The following is a 12290-nucleotide window of genomic DNA, read 5'->3' on the forward strand; positions in this document are numbered from 1 at the left end:
GCTGCACTTTATGATCTTTATAAATGGAATAACCTGAACTTCAAATAAGAAGTTATAAACATGTAAAGCATAGATTACTGATCAGTAAACTAGAATTTTGGTCACATTTTTGGTTAAAACAACCTTTTTTTTTTTACAAGTCAAGTCAAGAGGCTTTTATTGTCATTCCATCCATGTACAAATACACAGTGGAATGAAATTATGTTCCTCCAGGAACAACGAGGTGCAGCAAGGAACAAAAGAGTACAAAGTGCAAACGTGCAGACGTAAGTGTGCAAACAAAAAATTAAACTAGAAACAATACAATAAATACGATAAATTAAACAGTCATTAGACACAGTAAACAGACAGGACAGTGCAGCGCTGACACAGCACTCATTTCTGGACATGAGATAGGGTTGTGGAATAAGATGCAGAGATATGTAACATGCTGTGATCTGTGAGTTTATGCAGTCAGATAACATACATAAACACAGCAGTTACTGAGGTAGTAAAACAGTGTAAACACAGTATTAGCAGCAATATTCCAGATAGTGCAAGTAGAGCATCAAAAGAGGTGTGTGTGTGTGTGTGTGTTTGTGTGTGTGTGTGAGGGGGTATGCAGATCAGTCCTTGTAAGTTTATTTTTATAAAGTAGGTTATTTTTAAAATGGCGAAATGTATTTTTTTCTTTCTACAGTGGAAACCAGTCAGTGTGGATGTCCAAAAAAGTACATTTGAAAGCCTTTGCCTTAAACAGATTGTTTTGTGGATTGAAAAAGCTCAATATAATCTTCCACTATAGCTGCGTCCAAAATCGCACACTACTGTGCTATACATACTAAACCAATGAATGGACTACTAATGGTGACGTACTACTTTTGCCATACTATTTAGTGTGGCAGCATGAGGTTTTGGACACAGCATCTATCTCACATCACTGTTTGTGCGAGTATCAGAAGCAGAGTTCGAAAGCAAAAGCAGCTGCCAAGATCAACCTGAGTAAAAAAGTCTGAAGTCCAAAGACTCCTGACCTACAGTGAAAGGTCTCAGTCTGCTCAACATCTGTCAGCTAAGTAACTGAAGTTTTTACAGCTCTATTCTTCTCTTTTTGGTCTAACATAAAATGCTAAAGCTGAAGGCGAGCAGTAAAGCAGTCCAACAGCCGAACCAGCACAACAGAGTAAAATTAAACCCCAAAAAAGGAATCATTTCCTCATAAAGGTGCTTGAGTAGAAGTAAAACCGTTATCATTGGAAAATACTTAATAAAGTACAAATCTGTAACTGAGGAAATGCACCTAATACCAGCTTTTCAGCTGCATTTTACTTACAAAAACTGGTTTGGAGCCAAACATGGTTAGCCTGATAATAATTATGCTCTAATGAGAATCATTGCTACAGCAAACCTCATGAAAATACAGCATTTAAGGCAGTCTGGGCAGAAAAAGTCACTTGTTTGTTACTTTATTACCTTATTAAAGTTTAATTAAATGTATAAATGTTAAGATCTCTGTCCAACTGAAGTATTTTTGGACTTTGTAGTGGGCACACTTTTCACCAAGTTTAGATTGAACCTTTCACAATGCATCAGTGTGTCAGTGAGAGATACTTTATTAATCCCAAAGTTAATACTACAGCAAAGAAAATGTATGTTTGCAAATTATACACATGCATTAGGAAAAGTTTTATAATATGAATTCGCAGTAATTTTGTGGTGACTTTAAAGATCATTTTCATTTTAAAATTGATCATAAACACTTCTCACTCTGAATATTTCACATGCACTGCTGTTTTTTGTACATATATGAAAGTAATGCTCTAATTTCATGTCCATCTGACAACATGTGCCAGTGTTGTGTGTAAGAGGAAGCAGTCAGACCACAGCGATGAGACACACTGGTTAGTATTTCTTTGTGGAAAATCTTGTGACTTCTTTCTCCATTTAGGATGAACTTGCAAAAAGCAGTGGAGAATTGATTTTGCACATGCTCAGTAACCTTGAAAATTTAGTATTTTTTCATTAAATTGTGTCAGCCAGCTCTATTATAGAACATAATACTGTGACGTAATATACTAAACAACTAAAATAGTTACTATTTATTAAGTCACAGAAGGTTTTAAGGAGTTTGGAATTAAAGCAAAAGGAATTTAATATCACCATTAACTCTGATTATGAACTGGAAATAGTTTTCATCTTATTCTGGAAAAACTCTGTGTTCCGCTTTGCCTTCAGAACAGTGTCGAACATATTATCTTCTGCTCAGTTGCTATTAGCACATATGTTTGTTCTTCAGCTGTTCAGTCTGTCCTTTCATAGGTATCCAGAACCATTTCATAGTAAAGTGCGTTTTCAGAAAATTGACTTTTCTGCTGATTTGCACAGACTTTGATCCCTCAGATCAGGTCAAGGGTTGCTGAATGCCATGAGGAAAGCAAGAGACATTCAGGCTTGTGTGTGTATGCTCAGGGGAAAGCTGGAGAGAGGAGGGTGATAAACAGACTGACCTCAATACTGAGACTTTCTAGTCTCTGCTCATCTTTTTATGGTAAAATGATTTTGTGCACATAAATGAAGCATAAAAACAGAAATGTTTTGTGTAATTCCTTTTATAAATACAATGGAATCAAACAAAATGCATTTCATTTCATTCTGTATCATATAAATACTACAGAAGGTAATATTGCTCTACATTTGAAATGTACAGGTGTTTACATTGTACACTGAAGTTTTCAATACAAAAAAAAAGCTGCATATCAGACATTAGTCTTGTTAAAAAAAAAAATATTCTATTCTAATATTAGGAATAAGGGAGGGAGGGAGGGAGAGAGAGAGAGAGAGAGAGAGAGAGACAGAGAGAGAGACAGAGAGAGAGACAGAGAGAGAGACAGACTACTAAAGCACTGACTGGGAAGGCCATGAAATGGATATTGATCTTTACAAACTTAAAGTTGCCTTGCAGAGTTGTTGGCCAGCAGATGGCGACAGCCGGAGTCAGTCTGCCCAGTCCAATACTCATTTTAGCACACCATTCAACTTGGCTTCAACATTTTGCCACCTTAAGGGCCGTATGAAGACTTTATGAGCACAAGTGATGTTTATTACTTTCTACATTAATCTCCAGAACACAGAACAGCATAAAACATAATGCTTATCAACTCAAGTTATAGGAGTTTAAAACGGCGCCTCATGTACGTTCAGGACATCCACTCGCCGAACAATCAGTACTCAATCGCAGCAATGTTAGCATCCTGCTACCCAAAACCCATTTGCTGTAAAAAAAAGGAAACATACAGGTGGTTTCTTAGCTTTTTTTAGTGAAATACATCCTCCTACTTTTTAAAATGAAAGGAAAGTTTAGCTGTTTAACTCCATTTACCCCCACTGACTGAGGACTTGCGCGCAGGTGGCCTTTTGCGTTTTGCAGTTCTGTTTTTGATAAAACGGGAGAAATAGGAAGAGGCCAGTCTCCTTATAGACCGGCTCCGATTTAGCCCCCTTAAGAGCCGTATCATGGCTGTATGAGCGCAAGTGACGTTTATTAAATGAGCCCTCAGAGAGGAGAGGGACCAAGTGAATGCAAGTGTCGACTTCAGCATCAACTCTGATGCAATTCCCCTTTTAGCACTGAAAAAAGAGCAGACAAAGCTGTTTATAAGCCACAGCAACAAAATACCATAAAATGCTTAACATTTCAAAGCTATAACATTGGTTTTGCTGTGTTTGGAATGGGATTTATTCAGCAAACTGCTTCATAACTGCTGATATGACTTCTTTATTGTGCTAGCTTGCTAGATAGTGAGCTAAAGACTTCACAGCTAGCAACAACAAAAAAGGGCACCACACCACAGTTTTAAACCAAAGCTTACATCCAGACAAAGTAGTTATCCTCAAAATGTATGTACATGATCTTCAGACTTCAGACTAAAAAGAAAAGGTTTCCATGGCTTGCTAATTAGTTCAGTGAAGACTGTGTGACGTATATGTGACCGCCTCCTTGTTTCTACGCTCATTGTCCATTTTATCAGCTCCACTTACTATATAGGAGCACTTTGTAGTTCTAAAGTTACAGACTGTAGTCCATCTGTTTCTCTGCATACTTTGTTAGCCCCCTTTTACCCTGTTCTTCAGTGGTCAGGACCCCCATGGACCCTCACAGAGCAGGTACTATTTGGGTGGTGGATCATTCTCGGTACTGCAGTAACACTGACGTGGTGGTGGTGTGTTAGTGTGTGTTTTTAAACACTGTCCACTCACTGTCCACTCTATTAGACACTCCTACTTTGTCAGTCCACCTTGTAGATGTAAAGTCAGAGACGATAGCTCATCTGCTGCTGCACAGTTTGTGTTGGTCATCCTCTAGTCCTTCATCAGTGGTCACAGGACACTGTTCGCTGGATATTTTTGGTTGGTGGACTATTCTCAGTCCAGCAGTGACACTGAGGTGTTTAAAAACTCCAGCAGCACTGCTGTGTCTGTTCCACTCAGACCAGCGCAACACACACTAACACACCACCACCACGTCAGTGTTACTGCAGTGCTGAGAATGATCCACCACCCAAATAGTACCTGCTCAGTGAGGGTCTATGGGGGTCCTGACCACTGAAGACCAGGGTAAAAGGGGGCTAACAAAGTATGCAGAGAAACATATGAATCGATGAATTTGTGAGTGCTTACAGGGGATTATATAACAAATATACACACAAAATGTACACAAATTAAAGGGCTGTTCTTTTTTGCTCAGCAGTGCTCTTCATCCCCCAATCGACAACAACTCTGCTTGGCACACTATTAAAATTTAAGGTGCCAAAAGGTCTCAAAAGTTCCCTTAAAGAACCTTTCAGCAACCTTTTTTGTAAATGAAATTTGAGCGTCAGGAACCTTATTAACTGCACATCCGAGCCAAGAACCATTCAGGAACTTTAATATTTAATGGTGCAGCTTTAGACATGACATCAATAGTAAGTGGACCACCACCATCACCTTTACCCACTGTGTGTTTTCAGTGGTGAAATCAGGCCAAGGAATACTACTCATGGGCTCGGGGTGAGGGGCTTTTGAGGGAGATTAGGGGAAGCTCTCACTGTAACCGTGTGAACGCTCTCCTCCTGGTGGAAAGTTCCCTCCAGGATCTCCTGGATGGCTGTCAGAACATTGTGGTTGAAGACCATGTCCAGGTGGGGCATGCCTTTGAATTCAGTCACGTACACCGGCTGCTCCTGCTGTCCTATCCAGCGCTTGCACATGCTCATGCTGCGGCTGTCCACCGTGTCATCTCCATCGTCGTACAGAAAGTCTATGGGGTCGGAGTTTGGGAATTCCTCGTCGTAGATGTAGGTGACCGGCGTGGGACGTCCGACGCCGTAGAAGCAGTAGACCTCCACCCCTGGCGTGGGGAGTCCAGCAGTGAGGTTGCGCGTGTCTTCCCACATGTACCAGCCGTCCTCGAAGTTGATGTCGGTGAAGAAGCGTTGGTAGTCCTGGTTGGTGTAGTTGAAGAACGGAGTGGAGATGAAGATGTGGTCTTTGGGCCACGCCTCCTCGGACGGGATCATCCACGGGTTCGTGGTGGTCATTCGCTGCTCCTCACGGATCTTGATGTTGGACACCAGCGGGATTCCATCATTGTCACCTGTGGAGCAGGGTTGGGAGGGTCACTTTAAAAAAAAAAACATTCTGGCACAGATTACTGAAATGTAATCGAATCCAAAAATGACTATATTAAAGTAATGTAATCTGATTACTTACCATTACTTTTGGATTATTTGTTTATTTAAAAGGTCATATCACTAAGTATATGGAAATACCAGAGAAAAACAGTTTCAGCAGGATTATACAAGATAAATGGAAATAAAAACAGAAACAATACAGGTGATGTACAATAGTCTGTGCTTTATGTGTGCTGTATGTCATCTGAAAGTGTTATTACATATTTTTGGTGGAGTTGATTAGGTATTCAAGAAAGCACAGTTTTGAATATGAAAATGAAATATTGGAATATTGTGCCTCTCAGCTTTATTTTGTTGTCAAACTGCCCTCACACGAGTGACGTAAATTTCTCAGCAAACCGTTTATACCTTTCTGTTGACATGAGTCTGAATGAATCTGACATGCATGCTACTGTATTTAGTTTGGTTCATTTCCTGTGACTTTCTGTATAGAGAAAGCTTTTCATCCCAACTTGAATTTAAATGTCGAACTTACACTTTTCCAACAGGAATACAGACCCTACATCACCGTTAAGAAAAGTGGAAGAAATGTGAAATTTAGCTCGGATCTAACAGTTATAAGTTAAAGTACCTCTAAATTCACGATTTAATGACATTAAAATGAATCAATGGATGTTAATCAATATTGTTAAATCAGTGTTAAATATTTTTATGAATTATTGTGATGCCCAGGAAACTACTAACAAAATGGCACAGGAAAGTTGACACTCAGTAAAAATGTGAAGATATATAATCATACATATTTATGTAAGTTGTAAACGCCCCCTTGCCACCCCAATTCTAAACCCCCGACACTCCCACCCCCCCACTACTCTGCACACTGTTTCTATGTTTTATGAGATGAGAATGTTCGCAGTATGTTCACAATATTTATTTTTTCTGACCGATGAGCTGGAATACACACACACACACACACACACACACACACAATCTAAGCCACTTATTCCTCTGCGTTGCGGTGGGTGCTGGAGCCAACCCCAGTGGTCATTGGGCGGAAGGCAGGAATTGCCTTCATTCGAGGAATATGTCATTAAATTTGAAATGTGAATAAAAACAGGACTAATAATCAGCGTTCTGACACTATCCAAGATATATGCAGGAAAGCTATGTGACGTAATGTGACATAATACTAAATACTGTCATATTGCCCAGCCCTAAATAAACACTCGAGATACTGAAAAGTAAAACATACTGACACATGGCATCACTTTGCTTGGGCCTTCTGGGTGGGTAATATATATTTCTGAGCAACAAAAAAAAAAAAAACAAGAACCATGTTCTTTCCATGGCATCTTAAATCTCAAGTGAATCTCGAGAGCTTCTTACAGACCATTATACTGGACAGAGAGCACCAGTGAAGTTCTCTGACAAATCAATAATTCTATCTGATGTGGGAGCTCAGTGAAGCTATGAGGTAAGAGGTCATGGATTTGATCCCATCTGATACCACCCTGCTACTGTCAGTGTGTGCTTCATAAACACAGCTGTTCTATGAGGTCTCTGAGTCACTTTAAGGAATAAGTATCAAGAGTTTCCAGTCCACTCCTCGAGACCCCACCAAATAATGTACACTATATGTCCAAAAATATCCAGACGCCCCTTCCAATGAGTAAATTCAGCTACTTTAAGGTGCACCCACTGCTGACACAGGTGTTAATCTCCATAGGAAAGTACTGCCAGTAGAACAAGATGGTCTGTGGCAGCAGCACACAGAGGTGTCACCATGGTCACCATGTCCAGTGCCAAGGTCACCATGTCCAGTGCCAAGCGTGGGCTAGAGGGATATAAAGCCCCCCAGCATTGGGCTGCGAAGCTGCATTTTCTGGAGGGATGGAGCTTCAGAACTGATCATCCAACATCAGCACCTGACCTCACAAGTGGCTGAATGCAATCAAATCCTCACAGCAATGTTCCAACATCTAGTGTAAAGCCTTCCCAGAAAAGTAGAGGCTGTTACTGCAGCAAAGGGGGACAAACTCACTATTAATACCCTTCATTTCAGAAGAAACGCATCTACCTCTTCGCCATCGGTGTATTTTAAAAGTAAAAACGTCAAAATTAATCTGCAGAAGTGATTCATAAACAATATATTATTCAATCCTATTTGAGATTCACAGCTCTTTGTTACCTCACTTAGGTGAGTTTAGGAGGTAGAGCAGAGTTAACAGATTGGACTGGCAGCCTCTGATCTAAACAGAGTGAATAATAACGTATTTTTCTTGTTACCTGATGCTAAAACCCTGAGTGGCTTCACGGCTCCAACCCACGGTGCTCCCAGCGAGATGAAGCTCTTAATGTAGCGGTCTTTCCAGGCCTGGCTCTGCTGGTTGAGGAAGTAGAGGATGTAGTTGCCGCCCATGCTGTGGCCCAGCAGATGGACTGGCTGCTTGTACTCGTCATGCATCTCCTCCACCAGACCCTTCAGTCGCGAGAAATATTCCTCCTGCTCATCTGGATCACACCGCATGCACACAGAAACAGGGCATGATGGGAGTGCACTGGGCAAGTTCAGCATAAAATCTACTGGGTGGATGATGTAAAGTTCACAATGCTTATATGTCACTATGATACAATGTCATGTTGCAGATAAAGCTGCAAATCAGAGAGATAAGCGAACCTGAACAACATGCAGCTGATCATTTTCATTAAGTCATTAAAGTGGGAGGAACAGGGGGCTGGGTGGGGGTTGATGAGAGCGTTAACTCACTTGGGGCAATCCTCCAGTCATACGGCGCTGCTCGAACGGTTTCGTTCCGCACATATCCAATGTTGACCATATGTTGAACCATGGTGTAAAAATAACCTACAAACAGATCAGCCTCAGCAATGAAAGAACAGACTTGAATACTGTTGTCTATAAAAATCAACAAAAGTATGTTGCATGGCTATAAACAGTATTAGCAGCCATCATGCCGCCTGAATTTTGTCTGTTGTCTGATGGTCCATTCTTGGAAAATTGCATAGATTTTGCTTTCTTTGAAAAATACTTTCGTCCAATTTTAAAGATACACTACAGTTTCAAAAGTTTGAAATCCTATTTCATTAAAAACAAAAAGGTACTTTTGATGTTTGATATTGTCAATATAAAAAAAGTGACATTAACATATTAACATTGCGTTCCCTCGCAAATGTTTTGCGTTCCCTCACAAAAAAATTGCATTCCCTCGCAAAATATATGCTCATCAGACAGCAAGCAAACGTAGGACCAGAGGTGCCCAACGACATTGCCTACGTTAGAGCTTTGTTTTTAGCATATTTAACGTTAAATGCTGTTTTCCCAGTTTCTCCAGTCTGTGCTGAGTTTATTCAGCTATTGTTCTCTGCAGTCTCTGTAAATGTAGCTTTTACTGTATGAGGACCCTCGATCTCAGTTTCAGTTGCGCTCACTAACAGCATAATCATGTTTGATTTGAGAAGCGACACGTCTTTATAGTCAAACCAAGATCAATGTAAAATTCAATGAGCTGCTTCAAGTCTGAGCTTAAGCAAAGCACAGCTTTTGCAAGCAAATGCAAACCCTTTGCATCATAATGCAAAACATTTGCCAAAGAATGCATTTTTTTGTGAGGGCAACGCAAAACATTTGCCAGGGAACACAATGTCCTTACATTTTTTCTTCTTTTTTTTTTAACCACGGCCCCTTAGGGGCTCCGTACATAAGAAATAATTGACTGCAATTAATAATTTATTTCTTTATTGGCCAATTCATCTGCCTCGAGATTTAACCACTACTTAAATATAAAATGCATACTGGATTTTTACTTAATATTCAAAAGACCAGTGTCCAGACTCATATTAAGATTTTTAACGGTAAACCATCAATGACATCATCTGTTCATCCTTCTAGATGATCTAAGATGATCACTACTTATTACCTACATTAGCCTCGTAGCTCCAGTGTAACACTAAACAAGCAAACTTCAGACACTCTGAAACAAACTGACCCCAACCTGGGTACACAACAGCAACAGTCCACTCACCTGCCAACTTGTTATTGTCCAGGAACTCTACGGTGTACGTTTGGCCAAAGCCAGGGGCTCGGACTTCAACCCCTGGAGCGTTGGAGGTCTTGCGAGTCGTCCGATTGTACACAATCCTACAGTGAGAGCAGAAGCAAGTGGTGAGTCATTTCATTCCAGCCGTACTAACAGCTGGAGTCCATTTGTCGTCATCATGTTAGCTGCTTGAGAACTGTCCAAAAACAACAGACAAAAGGTTAATTACTTAATCCTTTGGAGGGCGGCCATAAAAGCTGATGCCAGGGCACTTACCACCATAGTGTCAAGCTTTAGGAGGCACTAGTCAATAAAGCAGGAATGGGGCCTATTTACTTATGAACTGTGAGTTATAGAGCTGATTTAATTAATATAGAAGAGGCCCAGTTTTATGGACAATGGTTGGTTTCCTAGAACAAGATTGAGCCTAAACTTAGACTAATAGGGAATCTTTAATCTTAAAATGCCATCAAGACTGCAGTTTAATCCAGGTTCACAAATCTGGCCCTACAATAAAGTGGAAATTAACCACTGGAAGGCCTTTTAGTCTAGGCTCAAATGTACTTCTATTGACCCATTCATCATGAAATGTCCACACAATGTAAAGGGCAGCTGGTGTTATGAAATGGTTTAGCAAAAGTTTAAAAATAAAAAGAAGAAGTTGTTGCGCAATCTTCATAGGACAGTGAAGATAAATTAAGCGACTACAGGGAGGAGTTTAGGAGAACCACAGCCAGTCAGAAACATTTGACCAACAGGGATGTTGTTTTGCAGGGAAATGAGGGCAAAATGGTACAGCTAAAAGTCAGCTCAAGCGGGGTGCTTGAGCTTCCCTCCATTATGAAAGAATGTGGTGCCGTCATGGGGTTGTTATGGACCATCCAGATGAAAAACCACCTGGCTTGCATTATCCTTGCTCAGCTAAATTGGTAGATTCTGTTCCTTACAGAAACACTTTAGAATAAGTAAAAAAAAGATTGAAATTGCAAATTCATCAAAATAATACTTCATAAAAGTTCATCCCCACCATGTACTTGAGATGAGTTGAGTGCTTCTCTTTACCGTATATTATCAATCCAGCAGTCGACACCAATAGGCATGAACATGTTGAGGTCGATCCACAGGGGGAACCAGTCCTCAGTCTTCTTGTAGCACAACCAGTGGACCAGTGTGGGCTTGTCTATCTTGGCTTCAAGGCGGTTTCCCAAATGCCCAGGTACTAAAACAGCAATGTCAAGGAGAGAAAAAAAGTACAGTGAATGTTAATGTAGAAATGAGTAAAAGTATTTAAAATAATAATAAAAAAAAGAGTACAAAGTAAAAAGTAGAGTTAAAGTGAGGTGCTTTCAAATTCCATGAGCTTTCTCACAGACATCTGTGGAGAAAAATGTACTGGGGGACAGCTGTAGGAAAACATGTCCAGCAATGCCACCAAACTACGTCCATCAATAGCACCAAAGTTTGGCCAGCAAGGCACCCAACCATGGTCATGAATGCCACCAAACTATGGCCAGCAATGATACCAAACTATGGCCATCAATGGCACATAACTATCCAAACTATGGCCATGAATGCCACCAAACTATAGGCAGCAATGATACCAAACTATGGCCATCAATGGCACCTAACTATCCAAATTATGGCCATGAATGCCACCAAACTATGGCCATCAATGGCACCTAACTATCCAAACTATGGCCATGAATGCCACCAAACTATAGGCAGCAATGATACCAAACCATGGCCATCAATGGCACCTAACTATCCAAATTATGGCCATGAATGCCACCAAACTATGGCCATCAGTGGCACCCGACTATGTACAGCAACAGCACCAAACTATGGCCATGAATGCCACCAAACTATGGCCAGCAACCACACCAAATTACAGCCATTAATGGCACCAAACTAAGGAGATCGATCCCACCAATGGCCATCAATGCCATCGAGCTAAGGCCAGCAATGGCACCAAACTACGTTCAGCAATGCTCCCATGTTTAGCGCTGTTATCAAACCATCATAACTCCAGATCAGAGGGGTTTCGCTCACCTATGATTACCGGTGGTGTGCTGTTGCCCGGGACTCTTGGTTTGGCTGTAGGAGGGAAGATCACGTTCAGAAGCCAGAAAGCCGCACATTGATGAAGCGCAATTAAAACGACGATCACGGAGCTCAGAGCGCGGCACGCCTGCATGGTTCCCCCTCAGTGTGGATCTCCGTTCACGGACTGGACTTTCCTTCTCTCTCTCTCTCTCCAGAGCCCGGAGGAGTGCAGGCGTTTTAATGCTGCTCTCCGGCGAGGGAGCGCCAGGGGGCGGTGAGGTCGGCGCAGCAGGTAAATATGAGCCAGTATTACAGCCTGGCAGGACACAGCGGGGGTCACTCTTCAAACATATGCGTGTCTTATCTTCTTTTTCTTCATTTTTATTTTAAATATTTGGCTCATATGATCTCAGAAACCCAGATGATCCAGTTGGCACATAATTATATGTTATATAATCACGTGTGATCCAATATAATTATAGAAAAAAAACGGCCCTTTACCTCTCTATTTTCTCATTTTTTCAGGCACAAACACCCATTAACT

The 12290-nt window shown here is 41.0% G+C and overlaps 1 protein-coding gene across 1 annotated transcript; it reads right to left on the reverse strand.

Moving 5' to 3' along the window:
• Positions 1-4718: 4718 nt before the first annotated feature.
• lcat (lecithin-cholesterol acyltransferase) lies at positions 4719-12031 on the reverse strand. The gene is made up of 6 exons (XM_036568068.1): positions 11753-12031; positions 10766-10922; positions 9689-9804; positions 8416-8511; positions 7935-8159; positions 4719-5611 (listed from the first exon to the last, which is right to left on the reverse strand). Exons 1-6 carry the CDS (start codon positions 11895-11897, stop codon positions 5013-5015), a joined length of 1338 nt encoding a protein of 445 aa, XP_036423961.1. The 5' UTR covers positions 11898-12031; the 3' UTR covers positions 4719-5012.
• Positions 12032-12290: the final 259 nt, after the last annotated feature.

This window comes from Colossoma macropomum, unplaced genomic scaffold, assembly GCF_904425465.1.
Source record: "Colossoma macropomum unplaced genomic scaffold, Colossoma_macropomum, whole genome shotgun sequence".
Taxonomy (NCBI): Eukaryota; Metazoa; Chordata; class Actinopteri; order Characiformes; family Serrasalmidae; genus Colossoma; species Colossoma macropomum.

Excerpts from the sequence above, each read along its gene's own strand:
- lcat (XM_036568068.1), bottom strand. The coding sequence starts at position 11,897 with ATGCAGGCGTGCCGCGCTCTGAGCTCCGTGATCGTCGTTTTAATTGCG. Across the intron at positions 10,923-11,752 it reads CACACCACCGGTAATCATAG|TACCTGGGCATTTGGGAAAC; the intron begins GTGAGCGAAACC and ends TTGCTGTTTTAG. Across the intron at positions 9,805-10,765 it reads TGCTGGATTGATAATATACG|GATTGTGTACAATCGGACGA; the intron begins GTAAAGAGAAGC and ends CTCTCACTGTAG.